The sequence below is a fragment of the Mytilus galloprovincialis genome, chromosome 9 (genome assembly GCF_965363235.1).
Source record: "Mytilus galloprovincialis chromosome 9, xbMytGall1.hap1.1, whole genome shotgun sequence".
Taxonomy (NCBI): domain Eukaryota; kingdom Metazoa; phylum Mollusca; class Bivalvia; order Mytilida; family Mytilidae; genus Mytilus; species Mytilus galloprovincialis.
In genome coordinates, this window is record NC_134846.1 from 62,619,395 (window position 1) to 62,642,016 (window position 22,622).

The window sequence follows — 22,622 nt, forward strand, 5'->3', positions numbered from 1 at the left end:
ACACGACGGGTGCCACATGTGAAGCAGGATCTGCTTACCCTTCCGGAGAACCTGAGATCACCCCCAGTTTTTGGAAAGGTTCATGTTGCTTAGTCTTTAGTTTTCTATGTTGTGTCTTCTGTACTATTATTTGTCTGTTTGTCCTTCTATTTTTAGCCTTGACGTCAGTTTATTTTCTATCTATGAGTTTGACTCTCCCTCTGGTATCTTTCGTCCCTCTCATTTACTTATTGGTATTTAACCTAGTTAAAATTATAATTACAGACTGAAACACAGCTAAAATTTCCAAAGACTAGTCTCTCAGCAATGACTGATGCTATATTAAAATTTCGGCAATGTTTATATCGAAGACTACCACAAAGCTGACATTTCTGCAATTTCTATACCGACTTCTGATAAAAGGTTATATCAAGAACGATTATTGACATATTTTTGAAAAATGAAATAAAACAGACATAGAAAAATCCAATGGCAAGTGCGTGCTCGCTGTCTATCTATATCGGGTTGTATGGCCGTCAACTTCAAATAAAATGAATACAATTTCTTGACACAAGATAACATTTATTTTTAATTGTACACAGATTGGAAACGAACTTAACTTATACTTTTAACCCACAAAGTATATATACATGTTATTCATTTATTTATCATTATAAAGTCCTGTCCTCTTCTTTGCTGCCTCTACTTCATCTGCATTATAGCCTGCAAGCATTGTAGGATCTAATTCTGTGTCTCTTAACACTGTAAAAAGATATAACAACATAGATTAATGATAAGAAACTAAAGTACAGGTATGTTAAAGGATTAAAGAACATATCAATGCAAACATGAATCTTTTTGTTAGTGGTATTACTTGATTTATTTCACTTGACTGGGCAGAGTTTAACCGGGTTGCTTATTATAAGTAGACAGGAGTTTTTGGATAATCTCATCAATGAATTTTCCAGTTTTTTCCATATCATACACTCAGTTCTTTTGTATATCTGTTTGGTGACACTGAAAGGTGATTAAAAATCTACAATAATTATAACGGCAATCATCCTTATTGCACACATCTTCGAATAGACCGTTCTTAATGCAAATTAAAAAGTAAGCTCAGCCCGATCAGTTGAAATAACATTGGTTCAATGTAATAGATGCAAAAAAAGACTGTTTGTTTGTGGTAGGTGCAAAACCTTTTTTTAACTAGGGGGAATGTAAATAGTAATGCCAGGTTTTGTTTTGTCTACTAATAGCCTGGTTATCAGGATATGCTGTGGTATTTGTAACTAATAATTAGTTTTTTGAATTCAGGTTTCCATATTTTCTCTCAATATTTGACATTATGTTTACTTTCTGTATTATAATTTACCGGAAATAAACATTGTAAACAGGAAGAAAAACATAATGTCTTAGGCAGTCAGTGGGCCCCAACTTAAGAAAATATCTGGATCCCCCAATGTAGTGCTAACATTTTTTTTTAAATCAACATTTTATCATAAAATCAGTGTATTGAACAGATTGAAAATACCTTTTTAGCATTGAATAAATACAAGATCACACTCAGATTAGTGAGTTGATACTGGTATTTTCATCTACTTAGAAACAATGACAGACAATATGGAGTCCTCCAATTAATATATTAAATTATCATGAATAAACCAATTGATCTAGACATGCCAATTCTTCCAGTTTAAAACTCAAGTGTACAACTTTGGGTTCGTGCTTAGAATATTGACCCAACAGTAATGTTTTTAACAACACATGACGAAGTTGTGCCAAATTTGATGCTATCAATACAGCTAATAACTTTTATTAAAACCTTCATTAATTACTCTTTGATTTAGTGATATTAATTGACAGAAATAAAAGGAAGCAACAATGAGACAGCAACTATCCAGAGCAACAAACAAGAAAAAATAAATGGGGAATGTGTCCATAGGGACACAGATGATGCCCCCGCCAGCATATTACATTATAAAGGAACATACCGTATAGCGGGTTATTTTCGCAGGTGTAAAATTTCACGATTTTCATTGATCAAGGTATACAAAATATTTTGGCATTTTGGCGGATTAAAAACTTTTGTTAATACCTTTGTATGAACACCTTTAATTATTTATATTACAGAATTTATTTTGGCGATATTGTTCTATCCATGGAAATAAGCAAAAATTTGCACCCCGTGAAAATAACCTGCTATATACAGTAACTCAATAACTGTAAAAGTGATGCTTACAAAATTTAAACTTGAACTGGGTTAAGTGGTAATAAGCATTATATAGACATTTCCTTAAACTTTGTTGAGACAAACTCAAGTTAGAAAACAGAAACAAAATATTATATGAGGTTATAAAGGGACAAAAATAAAGAACATTAATCAAAGTACTTGTAAGCACCGATGGGTTAATATAAAAAAGAAGATGTGGTATGATTGCCAATGAGACAACTGTCCACAAGAGACCAAAATGACACAGATATTAACAACTATAGGTCACCGTACGGCCTTCAACAATGAGCAAAGCCCATACGGTATGGGCCATACCGCATAGTCAGCTTTAAAAGACCCTGATAAGACAATGTAAAAACAAATATGTAACACATAAACAAATGACAACCACTGAATTACAGGCTCCTGACTTGGGACAGACACATACATAAACTAGAGGCTCTAAAGAGCCTGTGTCGCTCACCTTGGTCTATGTCAATATTAAACAATGGATTCATGACAAAATTGTGTTTTGGTGATGGTGATGTGTTTGTAGATCTTACTTTACTAAACATTCTTGCTGCTTACAATTATCTCTATCTATAACAGTACTTTCTGTGGAAAATGTTATTGAAAATCTTCAAATTTTAACAAAATTGTTAAAAATTGACTATGAAGGGCAATAACTCCTTAGGGGGTCAATTGACTATTTTGGTCATAATGACTTATTTTTAGTTCTTACTTTGCTGTACATTATTGCTGTTTACAGTTTATCTCTATCTATAATAATATTCAAGATAATAACAAAAAAAAACAGCAAAATTTCCTCAAAATTACCAATTCAGGGGCAGCAACCTAACAACCGATCATCCGATTCATCTGAAAATTCCAGGGCAGATAGATTTTGACCTGATCAACAATTTTACTTCCTGTCAGATTTGCTCTTAATGCTTTGGTTTTTGAGTTATAAGCCAAAAACTGCATTTTACCCCATGTTCTATTTTTAGCCATGGCGGCCATCTTGGTTTGTTGGCTGAGTTACCGGACATATTTTTTTAACTAGATACCCCAATGATGATTATGGCTAAGATTGGTTAAATTTGGCACAGTAGTTTCAGAGGAGAAGATTTTTCTAAAAGATTACTAAGATCAACGAAAAATGGTTAAAAATTGACTATAAAGGGCAATTACTCCTAAAGTGGTAAACTGACCATTTTGGTCATGTTGACTTATTTGTAGATCTTACTTTGCTGAACATTATTGCTGTTTACAGTTAATCTTTATCTATAATAATATTCAAGATAATAACCAAAAACAGCAAAATTTCCTTAAAATTACCATTTCAGGGGCAGCAACCCAACAACGAAATGTAAGATTCATCTGAAAATTTCAGGGCAGATAGAACTTGACCTGATGAACAATTTTACCCCATTTCAGATTTGCTCTAAATGCTTTGGTTTTTGAGTTATAAGCCAAAAACTGCATTTTACCCCTATGTTTTATTTTTAGCCATTGCGGCCATCTTGGTTGGTTGGGCGGGTCAGCGGACACATTTTTTTAACTAGATACCCAAATGATGATTATGGCCAAGTTTGGTTAAATTTGGCCCAGTAGTTTCAGAGGAGAAGATTTTTCTAAAAGATTACTAAGATTTACGAAAAATGGTTAAAAATTGACTATAAAGGGCAATAACTCCTAAAGTGGTAAACTGACCATTTTGGTCATGTTGACTTATTTGTAGATCTTACTTTGCTGAACATTATTGCTGTTTACAGTTTATCTCTATCTATAATAATATTCAAGATAATAACCAAAAACAGCAAAATTTCCTTAAAATTACCAATTCAGGGGCAGCAACCCAACAATGGAATGTCCGATTCATCCGAAAATTTCAGGGCAGATAGATCTTGACCTGATGAACAATTTTACTTTGTCATATTTGCTCTAAATGCTTTGGTTTTTGAGTTATAAGCCAAAAACTGCATTTTACCCCTATGTTCTATTTTAAGCCATGGCGGCCATTTTGGTTGGTTGGGCAGGTCACCGGACACATTTTTTAAACTAGATACCCCAAATGATGATTCTGGCCAAGTTTGGTTAAATTTGGCACAGTAGTTTCAGAGGAGAAGATTTTTGTAAAAGTTAACGCAGGACGACGACGACGGACGACGACGACGGACGCCAAGTGATGAGAAAAGCTCACTTGGCCTTTCGGCCAGGTGAGCTAATAATGAGGCGGGATTAAACATGTTAGCGGGATCCCAACCCTCCCCAACCTGGGACAGTGGTATAACAGTACAACATAAGAACGAACTATAAAAATCTGTTGAAAAAGGCTAAACTCATCAGATGGACAAAAATACAAGGACGTGGCCGGGTACTTATACATCCTGACACAAAAAACAGATCTGAGAGTACTCGCAGTTATCTGACAGCTAGTTCAAAGCCACTAACAACTAATAAAACTAGAGGCTCTAAAGAGCCTGTGTCGCTCACCTTGGTCTATGTGCATATTAAACAAAGGACACAAATGGATTCATGACAAAATTGTATTTTGGTGATGGTGATGTGTTTGAAGTTCTTACTTTACTGAACATTCTTGCTTCTTACAATTATATCTATAATGAACTTTGCCCATTAGTAACAGAGAAAAATATTTGGTAAAAATTTACATAAATTTACCAAATTAATGAAAATTGTTAAAAATTGACTATAAAGGGCAATTTAGGTCATGTGGACTTATTTGTAGATCTTACTTTGATGAACATTATCGCTGTTTACAGTTTATCGCTATCTATAATAGTATTCAAGATAATAACCAAAAACAGCAAAATTTCTTTAAAAATTACCAATTGGAGGGCAGCAACCCAACAACCGGTTGTCCAATTCATTTGAATATTTCAGGGCAGATATATATTGACTTGATTAACAATTTAACTCCTTGTCAGATTTCCTCTAAATGATTTGGTTTCAGAGTTATAAGCAAAAAACTACATTTTACCCCTGTTCTATTTTTAGCCGTGGTGGCCATCTTGGTTGGATGGCCAGGTCATCGGACACATTTTTCAAACAAGGTACCTCAAAGATAATTGTGGTTAAGTTTGAATTAATTTGGCCCAGTAGTTTCAGAGGAGAAGATTTTTGTAAAAGATAACTAAGATTTACAAAAAATGGTTAAAAATTGACTATAAAGGGCAATAACTCCTAAAGGGGTCAACTGACCATTACAGTCATGTTGACTTATTTGTAAATATTACTTTGATGAACATTATTGCTGTTAACAGTTTTCTCTATCTATAATAATATTCAAGATAATAACCAAAAACAGCAAAATTTCCTCAAAATGACCAATTCAGGGGCAGCAACCCAACAACAGGTTGACCGATTCATCTGAAAATTTCAGGGCAGATAGATCTTGACCTGATAAACATATTTACCCAATGTCAGATTTCCTCTAAATGCTTTGGTTTTTGAGTTATAAGCCAAAAACTGCATTTTACCGCTTTGTTCTATTTTTAGCCGTGGCGGCCATCTTGGTTGGTTGACCGGGTCACGCCACACATTTTTTAAACAAGATACCCCAAAGATTATTGTGGCCAAGTTTGGATTAATTTGGCCCAGTAGTTTCAGAGGAGAAGATTTTTGTAAAAGATTACTTAGATTTGTGAAAAATGGTTAAAAATTGACTATAAAGGGCAATAACTCCTAAAGGGGTCAACTGACCATTTCGGTCATGTTGAATTATTTGTAAATCTAACTTTGCCGAACATTATTGCTGTTTACAGTTTATCTCTATCTATAATAATATTCAAGATAATAACCAAAAACAGCAAAATTTCCTCAAAATGACCAATTCAGGGGCAGCAACCCAACAACAGGTTGACCGATTCATCTGAAAATTTCAGGGCAGATAGATCTTGACCTGATAAACATATTTACCCCATGTCAGATTTCCTCTAAATGCTTTGGTTTTTGAGTTATAAGCCAAAAACTGCATTTTACCCCTATGTTCTATTTTTAGCCGTGGCGGCCATCTTGGTTGGTTGACCGGGTCACGCCACACATTTTTTAAACTAGATACCCCAATGATGATTGTGGCCAAGTTTGGTTCAAGTTGGCCCAGTAGTTTCAGAGGAGAAGACTTTTGTAAAAGTTAACGACGACGGACGACGACGGACGACAGACGACGGACGACGACGACGACGACGGACGCCGGACGCAAAGTGATGGGAAAAGCTCACTTGGCCCTTCGGGCCAGGTGAGCTAAAAATCAGTTGTTTTAATTTTTTCAGTGAACATTGATTGTAGTTGATGTAATTGTTAAAATTAATTTTAACCAGATGCTCCACAGGGCACAGCTGTATACGACGGCACGGGTCGAACCCTGAATGTTGGGGCAAGTATGGGCTTGATAAAGCTCTGAATTTGGATTGCCATCAAATTTTTTACATAATATGAGTTTCTGACAAAACAAATGTCAAGATCTTACAAATCTATTGGGCAATATTGTGCAATTAAAGATTTCTTCTTTTAACTTTTCAAAAATTTGGAATTTGAGAAATTTAAAGAAAAAAAATTGAAACAGCTACCCCCCCTCCCCTTTTTTTTCTTCAATAGGACAATTAAACTAACAAAAGTTTAACTGCAATTGATATTGTGGAAAACTTTTGTTACTTTCACAATAAAAGAACCCTACAACAAATTTCTTATATAAAAAAATAACTCACCTGTATACTCAGTTTTGTACTGGTACATAAGGGCTTTCCTACTTTCAAATCTACGGTTAATTAAAGGTATACTAAGAAAAGCTGCAATTATAAGCAAAAATTAGCATAAGTAATGAACATAAAACATGAAGAAATCTGACATTAATAATATGCTATACCTTAGTTTAAACAGTATTTATTAATGAAAAATTACAAGATATATATATATTAAAATATTACATAACGTTCAAATATAGGATTCGGAAACAAGTTTGGAAAAACTTTTATACATCTGTCTCCCTATACCTTGATTGATATCTGATTTCAATATAATTAGAATTGAACCTATTAAGATACATATTTCAAAACCCAAAAAGCATGGGATTTCACCAGAAATCTGAAGTATAGAAACAATCAAAATCTGACTAAATTAATAATTCTTAATCATGGACTTTTCCTAAGTTGGTGTTCTTGGTATTTCTGAAACAAAATAGTACGGCGGCTTTGTGAAAAATTGTGCAAATCCTGCTACAAGCATGAAATTTGGCATAGACCTTCCTCATCTATTACTCTTTTATTTCAGATAGGGAGGCATTTGAAAAAAATGTCTCACTTCCGGTAAAATTCAAAATGGTGGACGTCATAATTAAATCAGCCCAATATCGAAGGCTAGTGTGTAAAAATGTGTTATTATCATGCTACTATCATAATATTTGGTACAAACCTTTGTTTTTTACTACTTTTGGACAAATGAAATAGATTAGATGTCTTCAGAAACCCTATTTCCCGTTAAAATCCAACATGGCGGATATTGTACTTAAATAAGCTTATTTTTGAGGGAGGGTAATTGAAATGTGTTTTAACGTATTGCTACTATCATAACATTGTGTAGGAACCTTTCTTTGGTGCTTTTAATGGATACAATGTATAAGACATATGTCGTAAAAACACTTATTTCCGGTAATATCCAAAATTGCGGACATAGAAATACCAATTTATTATTCAAATTTTCAACTTTTTTTAAAATGTAAAGAAAATGATTTTTTTTATGCTGGTCATTAAACTTTTGGCTGTAAGTTATCCCCAAAACTACTAATTCTATCATGTTGTAAATGTTTAAATATAAAGTTGACACTTCCAGTGAAAATATGACGTAAATTTCAAAGATGAGTCCTCAATCCATTTCTTCGATGTAGAGTTTTGGATAGTTTGGTTAAAACAAAATAAAATCACTATACCCCCCGGTAGTACTAAAACATATTTAAAATTACTACAATTTTCGGCCAAAAATAACAATCACCACGACATGCACACATCGCAGTGCACGGGAGATCCGATTTTCCACATTAAAAATGACCGCGGCATCCTTTCTTACTTCCACAATGTACAAGCTTTTGACAAAATGATGAGGCCTTAGAAAGAGTTTTTTTAAAAAGGGACCCTCTTTGTCCCTTCGCAATCCATTAGTGCCTGGAATGGGTAGCATAAGAGCCAATCCCAAGCTCGTTAAACACCTGCATTAGTATATTGCACGTTTTACAGGCTTGAAAAGACTAGACCAAGTTGTGGGAATAGCCTCACTTATAATTAGCCTTCCCTTTTGTGCAAAAAATGATTTTCTTGCTTCGTTAATCATGTTAGCTCCATCTGATAAGTTTGTGTGATCTTACAGTAAAACCCCGGTGATTTAGGCTGATCAATCATCACTCTTTATGTTAAAGTCACATTATCAAATACCATCAATGTCTCCAACGCAGTCTTTTTTTCCTTTTCGAGCAAAAAGAGAACCGTATCACAACCGGTAAAGGTATAGGTCAGAAATAAGTGTGTGTGATCACTCATTGCCTAGTGCATTTGAAAGGCCATTGATAGATATTAATCCAAAGATTTTTGCCTTCCCAAACACAATCAATAGTTCCTATCTCACGGAATAGCGAAACAGTATTGACAGCATCATCAGTGACTGTTAATCATAACTCGTTTAAGTTCGTGTTTCACTGCATCAGATCATGCACGATGATTTTAGTGTCTGTTTCTTTATGTGAACATGGTGCTACACTTGAAATACATCAAGTGGAGGATAAGATGGAATATCCTGAGCATTTGTTTCTACAAATACCATTCTCATCAAAGACTTCATCCACTCTTGTTACAGTTTCAAGGTATTTTATTAAGGTAAGGACATAATACCAAATCATCATACACGTTAGGAAACACCTTGAAACTGTAACAACAGTGGATGTAATGTCGGATGCGAACATAGACAATACTGGTAGTTTGAAAGCTGCTAAAAGAAGCAAGAGCAACATTTAGGGGAAAGGGAATTCACAGACAAATCCAGGGTTAAAAACATCCTCAAAATTGGCAAAGTTTTCTGAGAGGTGACGACAATAAGAAAGAACTTTTAAGTTTTCATTCACAGAAGCTTGCGCAATACAATTTTGAGTACAAGGTAGTTGCAGCAACAAATGCTCAGGATGTTCAATATTATCCACCACTTGATGATGTTTCAAGTTTAGCACCATGTTTACACGAAGAGACTGACATTAGAATCAAGAACGATTTGTCTGATGCAGTGAAACACAGACTTAACTGAGTCATGACTCGAACAGTCGATACTGATGTCATTGCTGTTTCGCTATTCCGTGACATAGGGGCAGACAAACTTTGGTTTGCATTTTGAAGGGGGAAAAGCTTAAGATACATATATCTATCCATGACCTTTCAAATACACTAGGCATTAAAAGATAACACGTTTGCTGATTGGAACTGTGTTGGTGACATTAATGGCGTTTGAAGATGTGACTTAAGCATTTAGAATGATGATTGACCAGCCAACACCACCATATGGATTTGATAAATTTAATGTCATTGAAAACCATACGTGGTTTTGTTGTAAGATCGAATAAAACTTATCAGACTGGGTTAACAAAGCAAGAAAATATGTGTTTTTGTAATTTATGGATGTGAGGACCAATATCACAGTCTTTGTAAATGTTGGAATTCAGCTCTCCGAATGTGAATTGCGGCCTAACGAGTATGCTGATTGGGTATTATGTCCTTACCTTAATAAAATACCTTGAAACTGTAATACGAGTGGATGAAGTCTTGGATATGTATGGTAGTTATAGCAACAAATGGTCAGGACATTCTATCTTATCCACCAAGTAATGCATTTCAAGTTTAGCACCAAGTTCACATTTAGAGGCAGACACTAAAATCATGGTGCATGTGTCTGATGCAGTGAAACACCAACTTAAACGAGTCATGATTTGAACAGTCGTTAATGATGATGCTGTCACTACTGTTTCGCTATTCCGTGAAATAGGGGTAGACAAACTATGGATTGTGTTTGGGAGGGCAAAAGACTTTGGATTAATATCTATCAATGGCCTTTCAAATGCACTAGGCAATGAGTGATCTGACACACTTATTGTTATCCATGCCTTTACCTGTTGTGAAATGGTTCTCTCTTTGCTTGAAAGAAAAAAAAACTATGTGGGAGACATTGATTGCATTTGAAGATGTGACATAAAGAATGATGATTGATCAGACTAAATCACCAAGGTTTTACTGTAAGATCGCACAAACTTAACAGGTGGGTATAAGTTATACCCACCTGAAAATAACTATTTGCGCAAAAGGTAAGGCTTTTGAGGCTATTCCCTCAACTTGGTCTAGTCTTTTCCAGTATGTTAATCATGCAATATACTTAGGTAGGTGTTTAGGGAGATGTGCTTGAGATTGGCTCTTATGCTACCCACTCCAGGCGGGGACAAAGAGGATAACTTTTAAAAAACTCTTTTTGAGGCCTCATCATTTTGTCAGAAGCTTGTACATTGTGGATGTAAGAAAGGATGCTGCTGCAAAAATCATTTTTAATGTGGAAAATTGGGTCTCAGGTGCACTGCGATGTGTGCATGTCGTGGTGATCATTATTTTTGGCCGAAAATTGTAGTAATTTTAAATATGTTTGAGTACTATAGTGATTTTATTTTGTTTTAACCAATCTTCCCAAAACTCTACATCGAAGAAATGGATTGAGGACTCATCTTTGAAATTTACGTCATATTTTTACCGGAAGTGTCAATTTTATATTTAAACATTTACAACATGATAGAATTAGTGGTTTTGGGGATAACTTACAGCCAAAAGTTTAATGACCAGCACAAAAAAAAAAATCATTTTCTTTACATTTTAAAAAAAGTTGAATATTTGATTAATTAACTGATATTTCTATGTCCGCCATTTTGGATATTACCGGAAATAAGGGTTTTTAAGACATATGTCTTATACATTATAACCATAAGAAGCACCAAAGAAAGGTTCATGCACAATGTAATGATAGTAGCAATACGTTAAAACACATTTCAATTACGCTCCCTAAAAAATAAGCTTTAAAAATTTAAGTACAATGTCCGCCATGTTGGATTTTAACCGGAAGTAGGGTTTTTGAAGATATCTAATCTACAAAATATACCAAAAGTAGTACATTACAAAGGTTTGTACCAAATATTATGCTAGTAGCATCATAATAACACCTTTTCAAATACTAGCCTTCAATATTACGCTGATTCAAATATGAGGTCCGCCATTTTGGATTTTACCGGAAGAGACATTTTTTTCAAATGCCTCCCTATCTGAAATAAAAGAGTAATAGTTGAGGAAGGTCTATGCCAAATTTCATGCTTGTAGCAGGATGTGCACAATTCGTCTGAAATATGCTTGTAGCCGCCGGACTAAAAATGACAATTAATGAAAAAGAAATGACCAAGTATGTTTGTAACATGTAATATGATTTTTTCTTTCTCTTTCTGAGGCACTGAATGTGAAGATGCCATGAAAACAAATCTGAAAGGTTTATGTAATTTTACATTGATGTCAATATTTGGTAGCTACTTAAATAAAAACTTACTAAGTCCAAAGACTGTAAAAGCCATCTGCCATTCCCAATTATATGTGAAGCTCTTTTTCAATTCTTGTAATACTGTGGGGAAAAAAACAACTGCTTTAAATATCCACTACAGAAATGTACAAGGAAAAAACATAAAACATTACTCTTTGTGAAAATTATTTCATTTTAACTGTTTAATCAAATGTAAAATGCATATATGTATGGACAAATCCCCTTGCCTCTTCATCATGGTGATGTATGTGATTTTTTTAACCTTTAACTTTTAGGCCAATGTTACCTTTCCTATCATTGTTAATGTGTTTGCCAATTGTTCCTTTTTCTTTATATTTTATCACCCTGTTTTTTTTTTTTTTTTTAATTTTTGCTCATTAGATTAAACATATTTATTTATAGTGGATTGGGAAACAAGTTTTGCAACTTATACTAATCCCTTTCCACTTTGCGGGTGCAAGTGCTGCCTTGTAGCGGCATTAGCCTACTCTTTTTCGAAATCTACAAGGATGTCTTTAAAGTGCAAGAGATATGGCTCTCTCTTAACACGAGTCAGCCATTTATCGTCCCTTTCCAACGGACTTTCATCGTTTCCTCTCATTTCATACCTGCTGTTGAACATTTCAAAATCTAAAAATAGTTTTAAATATATAAGGGTTACAAATCATCAGCATTTTCATGTTTTTTTATTTCTAAAATTATTGTTTTCCCATTTCTAATTGCATACTGCAAATAAACATATGACTCTTTCTTTCTTTTTTTTTCATCTTTTATATCAAATGTATAATTCGGCGGTATAATTCTTGTATTTTTTTCATAGTGTAGAAAAAACAAGATTTTTATATATATTATACTTTTAATGGAAATAACTGATCTCCTATAACCTGATTATTGGGGCGAACAAAAGATACAGATACGTATAGTGTCTGTGAGGGTTCGTCTGTGAGTGTGATGAAAAAAATACACAATTTTCTAATTTTAACAGTTTAATGTAAGTTGTAACACCTGCTTCATATTTATCACTATGCATTTAGGGAAAAGAGATCAAACTCTTTAAACTGCTTACTTGATGTTCCCTTTCTGTAGTAACCAGTTCTCATGTATTTGGGAAAGTGGCTCATGTTGCTGCTTTTCCAAGTTTTCAATGTCAAAGCAACATGGATTACTTCCCTTTAATTTTGAACCGCGTTCAAATACTACTTGAGAAACATTTGTTTATATATTACTGCTAAAATAAATATGTAGAACCCGATTTATAAATCAAATCATTTAGTTATAGCCGTCATGTAATATAACAAAAACAATTGTTAATCAGTGTTTTGCTTACACCGAACTTAACAATACACTGATTAACAATTGTTATATTAGTTACTTACATAAAACTTTATGTCTAATTTGTGTTATTTTGGATTAGGAATGAATGACAAGCACCGGGTCATAGATATTTACACCGACAAATATGTACACCTTATGTAACAGTAAATTTTGTCCGGTAGTAAAATTTGTCCTCCAGACTTTTTTTCCTAGTTAATCAAGTCCATGTCCATGATTTTACTAGGAGTATAAGTCCTAGGACAAATGTTCCTAGGAAAATAAGTCCATAGCTAGTAAATTATGTCTGGCACCTGTTTTTCTAGGAAAAATTGTCCCAAGACTTGTTTTTCTTTATATAGTTTTATTATATCATAAATTATATTTAAAATTTCCTTATTTTTTCCAATTAAAATGAAGGACATTTCCTTTATAATCTAATTAAAACATGAATATTGAGTTCCCACTGCTTATAACATTTTCCTTTTATAACAAAAGACATGGACATTTTTACTTAGAACAATTAATGACATGGACATGATTTCCTAGGAAAATTAGTCTGGGGACATGAATTTTATCAAACATTACTAAAACATAACATTTAAATTTCCATGGTTTAAATGTAATTGAATTTATTATATGATTTTAAAGGACATGATTACCTAGGAAAATTAGTCTGGGGACATATATTACTAACATCAGACTAAATATACTAGTAAATTCTGTAACCATGAACTTTTTATACTAGTAATGTTTGTCCGCCCAGACATATTTTACCAGGACAAATTTAACACTTACACTTACATGCTTACAGGACAGTTAATCAATATAAATGATATAAATGACATCATGTACTGTAGTACGCCGCTAGATTAAAACTGACGTTGAAAGGTAACACACGGCCAGCGAAAGCTCTTTTTTTTGAGAGCCCAGGTGGTCGTGTGGTCTAGCGGGACGGCTGCAGTGCAGGCGATTTGGTCTCACGATATCACAGTAGCATATGGGTTCGAATCCCGGCGAGGGAAGAACCAAAAATTTGCGAAATTTTAAATATATTTTATGATATAATAAAACAGATCTAACATTGTTGGGTTGATGTTTAGACGAGTTGTATATACATTATGTACACAGCCATGTATCACCATCATTGATGGCGATCCGATGGATACATCTGTTGTAGAGTTGTCACTGACTCAGACGTACTTATAAATATAATTATTTTCTGTGACTGTATATTACATTAATTTGTAGGATCCTTTACTATAGATAATTTAGCTGATCTGTAACAATAACATCTTCATGCCTTATATATCATGTACTGTAGTACGCCGCTAGATTAAAACTGACGTTGAAAGGTAACACACGGCCAGCGAAAGCTCTTTTTTGAGAGCCCAGGTGCAGTGCAGGCGATTTGGTGTCACGATATCACAGTAGCATGGGTTCGAATCCCGGCGAGGGAAGAACCAAAAATTTGCGAAAGCAAATTTACAGATCTAACATTGTTGGGTTGATGTTTAGACGAGTTGTATATATATATATATATATAAGAAAATTATTAAAAGATAATAACGGTTTCAATGCATCACTTTTTTACTAGTACTTTTACTGCTTCCGCAGATCTTCAGGTAATGTAGTCTGTTTCCCGGCCGTTATTGAAATTCTTGACAATACTTAATATTTGTATATTCCGAAGGCATACTGAATGTTTTACGGAGGGGACCAACCTACAGGTAATGTGACTTGTATATAAATAAAACAATTGATTGACGTTAACAATAGCACATGATGACGTTAACAAATACAAGGGAGACTACTAATGTCATTTTAAAACTTTAAAATGTTACGTTAAAATTAGAATATCATTTATCATTTAATCCCGGGTTGAGAATGTTTATGAATAATTCTTCTTTCTTCCTCCGGAGAAAATCATTTTGACGATTGACAATATACAATGGAAATATTTTAAATCGTCCATTAGAACAACGATGGAAATGGTCGTTTGCCCTGATGAGTGTTAAATCTTCATGGTTGGTTTGCTGTCTATGTAAAGTCATTCTAGTCCGCAGTTCATTTTTTGTCTCTCCAACATAGAATTCCTCACAATTTGAACATATGAGAGAATAGATGACGTTTGAACTTTTACAAGACATATTTTGCTTAACAGTAAAATGCTTTCCATTTTTGAAATAAATTGAACTTTTGTCTATTAAATTTGGACAAGTCATACATCGTTTATCGGTACATTTTTTTTACAATTGGCACAGTTTCATTAAAGTCAAATTTTGAAGATGTTAAATATCGTTTCAGACTTTTCGACTGGCTTTTGCTGTTGATAATCTTCTTTTTCTGTAAGACTTTGTCCATTCTTTCACTCTTATGTAAATTTGTGTCAATTTGTCGTATGAAACTAAATATGTCATAATTTCGCGGATTATAAGTTGTGACAAACGGAATAATTTTGTTTAAATTGTTCGATGATTCCTCGGTAGTTTTGGATCGCCGTGATTCTGTAGCAGTATAATTGGTCCTTTTGTCAGTGCCTTTTGAATTCCGTAATTTACAACTTGTTCCGGGTAGTGTTGCTTCTTTACATACGCTTTTAATTCTTTCAGTCTTTTATTGCGTAATATGTCTGTACTTGTAATAGTGATTATTCTTGACGCTAGATTAAAAGGTATATTTAATTTTACATGTTTTGGATGGTTTGAGTAAAAATTTAAATGCATATGTGTATCAGTGTCTTTAGAGAAGATATCTGTGACAATTTTATTGTCTTCCGTTATAATAACCAAAATATCCAAAAACGGCATTTCCTTGACATTTCTGTTAATAGTGAAACGAATATATGGATTTAAAGAATTTAAATCAGAATGAAAATCTGAGACAGATATATCTGAATTCCAAATTATAAAACAATCGTCAAGAAATCGTTTCCAGTTTTGACGTATGTAAATAGCAAATTCATTTCCGTACTTGTGACTCATTTTTTCGTATAATGATTGTTTCAAATATCCAAGTACCAAAGTGGCATATGAAGGCGCCATTTTAGTACCCATAGCTGTTCCTTTTTTCTGATGATAGTATGTTCCGTTAAATATGAAGTATATATAAAGTAATATGAACAAGCAATATAATATGAACAAGTCTAAATTGAAAACTACGTTCAATGACAATATAAAAAAAGAAGATGTGGTATAATTGCCAATGAGACAACTATCCACAAAAGACCAAAATGACACAGACATTAACAACTATAGGTCACCGTACGGCCTTCAACAATGAGCAAAGCCCATACCGCATAGTCAGCTATAAAAGGCCCCACCTATTTGCGTTGGATAAAAACAGCAATTTTTATACGTGTGCATGTAAAACTATATTTAAAAAAACGCATTTGACTAACACAGGTCATATATAGAAGTTTTGTTACTGAAAATTAATGTTTTCTCTTTGACATATTCCCCATTTCCATTTTCTTATTGGTAAAGTAGTCAGTGCTCTAGCTCGCAATATCTTAGTTGCTATTTGATCTAATCCTGTAGCCTTTTTACATTGATCTCCCCCACCCAGGGACTTTCTATACTAAAGTCCCTGCCCCACCCTAGTTTCTCTAGAGTGTAAACATGAAGAGGTTAACAAAAATATTATATGTTGTGTTATCTTTTAAAAGTTTAAGTACCTTTGTGTTTATTCAATGCTAAACTGGCATATGAAAACTGTATAAAAAATACACAGCTTTCCCCCATGTACTCTCATATTTGGCAATTGGGTGCTATATAGATGTCTAGAGAATTATACGGTTATAAATTAAGATGTTGGTTAAAACAAAGATAAATATAGACCAATTCAAGTACACCTTCTATGGTGCGACAAGACGACTATAAAGTGACCCCGTTTGGAGATACTTACTTAAAATAATTATATACTAAGTTATACTATCGTATATACATTCATCTGAATCAGATAGAAATTAACATAATCAAGATCATCTATACATGTATAACCTATATATTTTTAACACTTTTGTTTTAAACCTTCTACATATAGTGTTACTTGTTAATACAATTTGGGGCATGATAACCTTTTATGAAATAAAGCTGATTGATAAGAATGCTGACAATCACCAGAGACATTGTATTATGTGTCTCTGCAATCACTTACACCAGTTTAAAAAAAAAAAACCAAAAAAAAAAAAAAACCAGTGTTTTGTGAATGAACACAAACGACGGCGAACGACATATTTATAGTCTTTTATTTCTTAGCTGTTTTTGTCAGTATATTGTCTTAATTTTGTATGCCATAACCATTTATGATGTAAATGACATTATGTGTTTGTACTAATAAATATTGTCTATTGTCTAATAATTTAATTTTGGATGTAACGCGTCTTCTTATTGGCTGACGTTATTTTGTTATCAGCCCATAGACATAATTTAGTCATGTGACCGTGACGTGATCAACGTTTTTCGTGGTTTTCTACGGTTTAAAATGGAATTTAGAATTAAATTATAAGAAATGACTGTAATATTTTTTCTGTCTATTCGAAATAACATAAAAAATGTGGTGCACACTATTAAATAACCCGCTAGGGGCGTTATTTAGTGTGACCAAATTTTTTATGTTATTTCTTCATAGACAGAAAACAAATTAGTCGTTCCTTAATTGTTTAATGTCTGGTGTCAGAAAAAAAATCAGTCACATTAAAAAACACGTAGAAATCCGGAATTCATTATACAAGAAGGGATACTTATAAGGGAAACTGCAAAGGAAAAAGCATAATATGACATTAAAAAACTTGAGTACTTCACGGGATCGAAGTCGCCGGTCATGAATATAGGCTCTACCGTTTCAATCAAAACGCACCCAACATGTCAGCCTCCAGTGGAACGTTCGTTGATCCAGACAAAAAACCTTGTCGAACATGTGTAGACGTTGAAACTTGGTTTAAGGGGACAGGAGGAACAGAAAAGGTTATTTATTGTTTATAGGAAATATACAGGTTGTTGTTGAAATGTATGTTTATGACTGTCTGACGTAATCCCGGCATAATTTATATCATCAGATCGGACACAACCCTTCAGCAAAAACCATTAGGGTATAAATGCCCTACTCCGTCAGTTTCAAACCGCCACCCGTCAAATAGTCATTTTCGGGTACCGTTAACCAGGTCAGGAATAACCACCAATTGGTGGATTATACCTCAATTGATGAATAATCCACCAATTGACATATATTGATATATAGACCAATTGACGTATAAATGCAAGTTTTTTGTAATCAAATGCTACAGTTTACATCGGCCCAGGTTTCTGCGGAGAAAACCGAGGGTCCTGGTTGCTTATCCTGTGGTGTTATTAATGTGCTTATTCCACTGTAGGTCTTGACTAATGGTAACTCCAAGGTACTTTCAACTATCAAAAACTTCTAGTTGGTGTCAGTGCAAGGTGTATGTTGTTTGCAGGGTGTTGCGATTGTTAAATATCCTCATGACTGCACTTTTCTGGATGGAAACACATCTGCCACTTGTGTTCTCACTCTTCCAAAGCAGTGAGGTATCTCTGTAGAGTTACAGCATCATCAGGATTTCTAATTTTCCTGTACACCAGGCTATTGTCCGCAAACAACCTTACATCTGAAGATGTACACTCTGGCATGTCATTGATATATGTCAGGAATAGTAGAGGACCTAAGACTGTCATGACTGTCCCTTGTGGAACTCCTGATATTACATCTAAAGGAGTTCATGTATGTCCTTCTGGAACAATTGACTGGGTTCTACTGCTTAGAAAGTCCTTTATCCAGTTCAATGTTGATCCTTTCACCCCGTAGTGTGCCAGTTTCAAAAGCAAGCGTTCGTGTGGTACCTCGTCGAAGGCTTTTGAAAAATCCAGTAAGATGATGTCAGTGTGGTGCCCCTGGTCCATGTTTTTGGCAATCTGGTTTAGTGTTACAATGTACAACTAATTGGGTCTCGCAGGAATGTCGACTTCTGAATCCATGTTGTTCGTCGCATAGAATGTTGTGTCGATCAAAGTGATCCATTACTGTGCTATGAATAATATGCTCTAGTAGTTTGCATGCTATGGATGTCAATGACACAGGCCTGTAATTTGAGGGTTGGTGTTTCTCTCCTTTCTTGAAGATTGGCACGATGTTTGCTTTGCGCCATTCATGTAATCTTACCCTCGTCCAGGGAAAGCTGGAACATCGGGGAAAGATAAGGAGCTAGTGATTCATCTGCCTGTTTGAGAATGTATGCTGGAACTTCATCAGGGCCTGTTGCTTTGAATGGTCGGAGTCCCTTTAAGAATTTGTAGACACCTCTTTCATGAATGACGATATTGTCCATGGTTGGATGTGGACTTGTGCCTATGTCAGGAAAGGTACCGGTATCTTCTTTGGTGTACACTGACTGGCATTGCTGATTCAGTATAGATGCCTTAGTATCTGTGTCACTATGTAGGAAGCCATCTTTTGACTTCAAGGTCACAATCTGGGATGCATCTTGTTTCCGGCTCTTCACATACTAGTATGACCAGAATCTTTTAGGGTTTTTCTCCAAGTTGTTGCTTACAATATCTTCCATGTAATTACTGTGAGCTTGTCTAGCCTCCTTCTGAAGTTATGATTTCAGATATACCCTGGTATGTGTTTCTTCTTGTCTCACGTTTTCCCACTGCTTTTGGCAAGGGTATAAGCCCTCTGCTTTTTGTTACTGAGTCGTTTAAGATCTGAGTTCATCCATGGATGGGAATGTTTTGTTAATGTCTTCCTGGTTGGTACATGTTGGTTGATGGCATCTAAAATCAAGCCTTTTATGTTGGTCCAAAGGCTGTTAACATCCTCAAAATCTGTGTTTTTAAAGATGTTCTATTTTTCTTTGAGGTGTTGATTAATCATGGCAATGTTAGCTTTTTTCCATAGATATATTTTTCTCTTTTACAGTCTACTCCTGTATTCGAATTTTGTTTCAATTAAAAAAAAATATGGGTAGGGGAGTACGAATTGCCATGCAATACTCTCAGAATACTTGTTATTGAAACTTTGAATTTCAAAGTAAATATTAGACTAGTTACAAATTTGGCTGAATCACAACCACGATGCTTGAGTTAGGAGCTGGTATGATCTTAGTACTCAATATTCTTAAAATTTGATTCTACATTGTGGTTTTTCAGAATTTTATTTTCTTTTATCACCAGCAGTGTTTCTATTGATTCAATCAATACCTGCATCAGCATAAGTGATTTTAAAATTAATTGCCTTGTATACTCATGGGTTTAATAGCTTATTGTTTATTTCTTAATAATAAAATTTACCGTAGTTATTTTTATTTCATCAAAAAAATGAGGCCAGTTTTTGCTTGTATGTATTTGACACATACATGTACAATGATGTATATAAGTGTTGCTTAATTATCAAATAAGATTTAAATTTTCTTCTAGATGTCTTGTATATTGTAGTATAATTCACTATAAACTATATATTTGATTATTTTATTTATTATAGGAAGGGGGTCCAAGAAGGAGAAGAAAACCTGTAACCAAGGAATGTCCATTATATGGAGATGAATTGGGTAGGAACACCTGGTCATTCCTGCATACTACAGCTGCTTTATACCCAGACAATCCAACAACAGAACAACAATCTGACATGAAACAATTCATACATCTCTTCTCGAAATTCTATCCCTGTGAATATTGTGCTGAAGATTTGAGAGAAAAGTAAGTGTATACATACCAAATAGGTTTTATAGTGAGACACATGTTTTTTTTTTTGTTTATCCCTCACATTTCCATATACAATCTAAAGTAATGCTGGACCACATCTTTGAATGTGAACACAATGTCGGGAATCATTAAGTACAGTCTAAGCACCATTGTCTTAGTTTTTACATGTCTGAGTTATTTCCTTTCGCTACCTTACACTAAGAAATTTTTTGGTTTCAATATGACAATTTTCATATTATTTCAACAAAATAATTTTAGATTTTAACACAATGTCATAAGTTACATTTACAAATGTACCAATGTCACCATGAAATACAAGTCAATATGAAAATAAGAAGACAACTATCCACCAGAGACCCAAAGCCATTGATGTAAACAACTATAGGACATCCTTCAGTTAGTATTTAACAATGAACAAATTAATTGTTCTTATCATTAGCCAATTAAATTATGAAACCGCTAACAGAAAGATGATTGATGAAACAATATGACTAGTCAGTTTCAATAGTAACAATAGTTAAAACAGATTGTTAATTTCTGTGTCATTTGATATCTTGGCAAGCATACCACATTTTCTCTTTTATAGTCATGGGTCCACTAACAAATAAGCAAACTCATGTACATGATGTTCTTATAACACAGTAAAAAAATAGTGGTTGTAAAGTAATGTTTTACCTGTAACCAATGTTTCTTAAAACAATTATCCTATTTTATTGAGAATCACATATTTATCTTCTCATTGTTATATTTTCAGTTTGAAGACAAATACTCCAGATACCTCCAATCAATTCAATTTCTCCCAATGGATGTGTAGGTTACATAATGATGTAAACAAAAAGTTAGGAAAGCCGATTTTTGATTGTAGTAAAGTAAATGAACGCTGGAGAGATGGTTGGGCAGATGGAAGTTGTGATTGATGAAGGTCAAAGTTTAGATTCCAAGCCATCTGTGATTCATTTACTGTTTTTATATAGATGTTTTTATTAAATATAAATGAGGTCAATAAATGACTTTATGAAAGAAATTGTTAAACTGTAGATGCACTAATATACATGGACACCAATTTTCATAGGTGGAGGAAAAATTGTATTTTAGTGTAAACAATGTTTTTGTGGTTTGGGGAATTCTACAAAATATTAAATTTGTATTTTGTTGAACTCTTTTCCAAAGTATTTGAAATCTGTTGTTTCTTTACTGCAAATTGATAACTTCACTGAATGCAGGGCTTCACTGTTATGAACTGTAAAAAAAAAAATTGAGAATGGAAATGGGGAATGTGCCAAAGAGACAATATATATGTTTATTTGTATACATACATGCAGACCTGGATTGTGATATAATATATATATATATCACAATCCAGGTCTGCATGTATGTATACAAATAAAAAGATTTGGTGTGATTGCCAATGAGACAACTCTTCACAAGAGACAAAATGACACTGTCCATTTTGTTTATCCATAGTTATATAGAAAATGAACAGGTAGATTATTTTGTAAAAGCATCTCATCAGTTTCATCCTATTAAAATGGTTTTAAAAAAAAAAATTATCTTTCGTAACTTTTATACATTGTAGGAAATTATTGTTTACTTATGATGCTAATGATATTATGTTCATATTAAAGTTAACAGAGTTTTTGTCTCACCTGAACTAAATAGAAAAATCTAGAATAAGAGATGCTGTTTCTGGGGTCTGCAGCATCTTCAACCATGTATTAGTTTGTAGTTAAGTAAATTTAAGGGAGAAAAGATGTATGATGTCCAGTTGTATTGGCATTTACATATCT

At 33.8% G+C, this 22,622-nt stretch overlaps 2 protein-coding genes across 2 annotated transcripts; one reads left to right on the top strand and one right to left on the bottom strand.

Annotated features, from left to right (window-relative positions):
- Positions 1-540: 540 nt before the first annotated feature.
- On the bottom strand, positions 541-13,008 carry LOC143045569 (uncharacterized). Its single transcript, XM_076218170.1, has 4 exons — positions 12,867-13,008; positions 11,810-11,881; positions 6,916-6,996; positions 541-741 (listed from the first exon to the last, which is right to left on the bottom strand). The coding sequence occupies exons 1-4, from the start codon at positions 12,919-12,921 to the stop codon at positions 641-643; spliced, it is 309 nt and encodes a 102-aa protein (XP_076074285.1). The 5' UTR covers positions 12,922-13,008; the 3' UTR covers positions 541-640.
- A 4,926-nt stretch (positions 13,009-17,934) lies between these two features.
- LOC143047008 (FAD-linked sulfhydryl oxidase ALR-like) lies at positions 17,935-21,861 on the top strand. Its single transcript, XM_076220011.1, has 3 exons — positions 17,935-18,078; positions 20,615-20,829; positions 21,590-21,861. Exons 1-3 carry the CDS (start codon positions 17,977-17,979, stop codon positions 21,750-21,752), a joined length of 480 nt encoding a protein of 159 aa, XP_076076126.1. The 5' UTR covers positions 17,935-17,976; the 3' UTR covers positions 21,753-21,861.
- The last annotated feature ends 761 nt before the right edge of the window (positions 21,862-22,622 follow it).

Coding starts and splice junctions, on each gene's coding strand:
- LOC143047008 (XM_076220011.1), top strand. CDS start 17,977: ATGTCAGCCTCCAGTGGAACGTTCGTTGATCCAGACAAAAAACCTTGT. Junction 18,079..20,614: donor GGACAGGAGGAACAGAAAAG/GTTATTTATTGT, acceptor TATTTATTATAG/GAAGGGGGTCCAAGAAGGAG. Junction 20,830..21,589: donor GCTGAAGATTTGAGAGAAAA/GTAAGTGTATAC, acceptor TTATATTTTCAG/TTTGAAGACAAATACTCCAG.
- LOC143045569 (XM_076218170.1), bottom strand. CDS start 12,921: ATGAGCCACTTTCCCAAATACATGAGAACTGGTTACTACAGAAAGGGA. Junction 6,997..11,809: donor TTTTACAGTCTTTGGACTTA/GTAAGTTTTTAT, acceptor TTATAATTGCAG/CTTTTCTTAGTATACCTTTA. Junction 742..6,915: donor GTACAAAACTGAGTATACAG/GTGAGTTATTTT, acceptor ATCTTTTTACAG/TGTTAAGAGACACAGAATTA.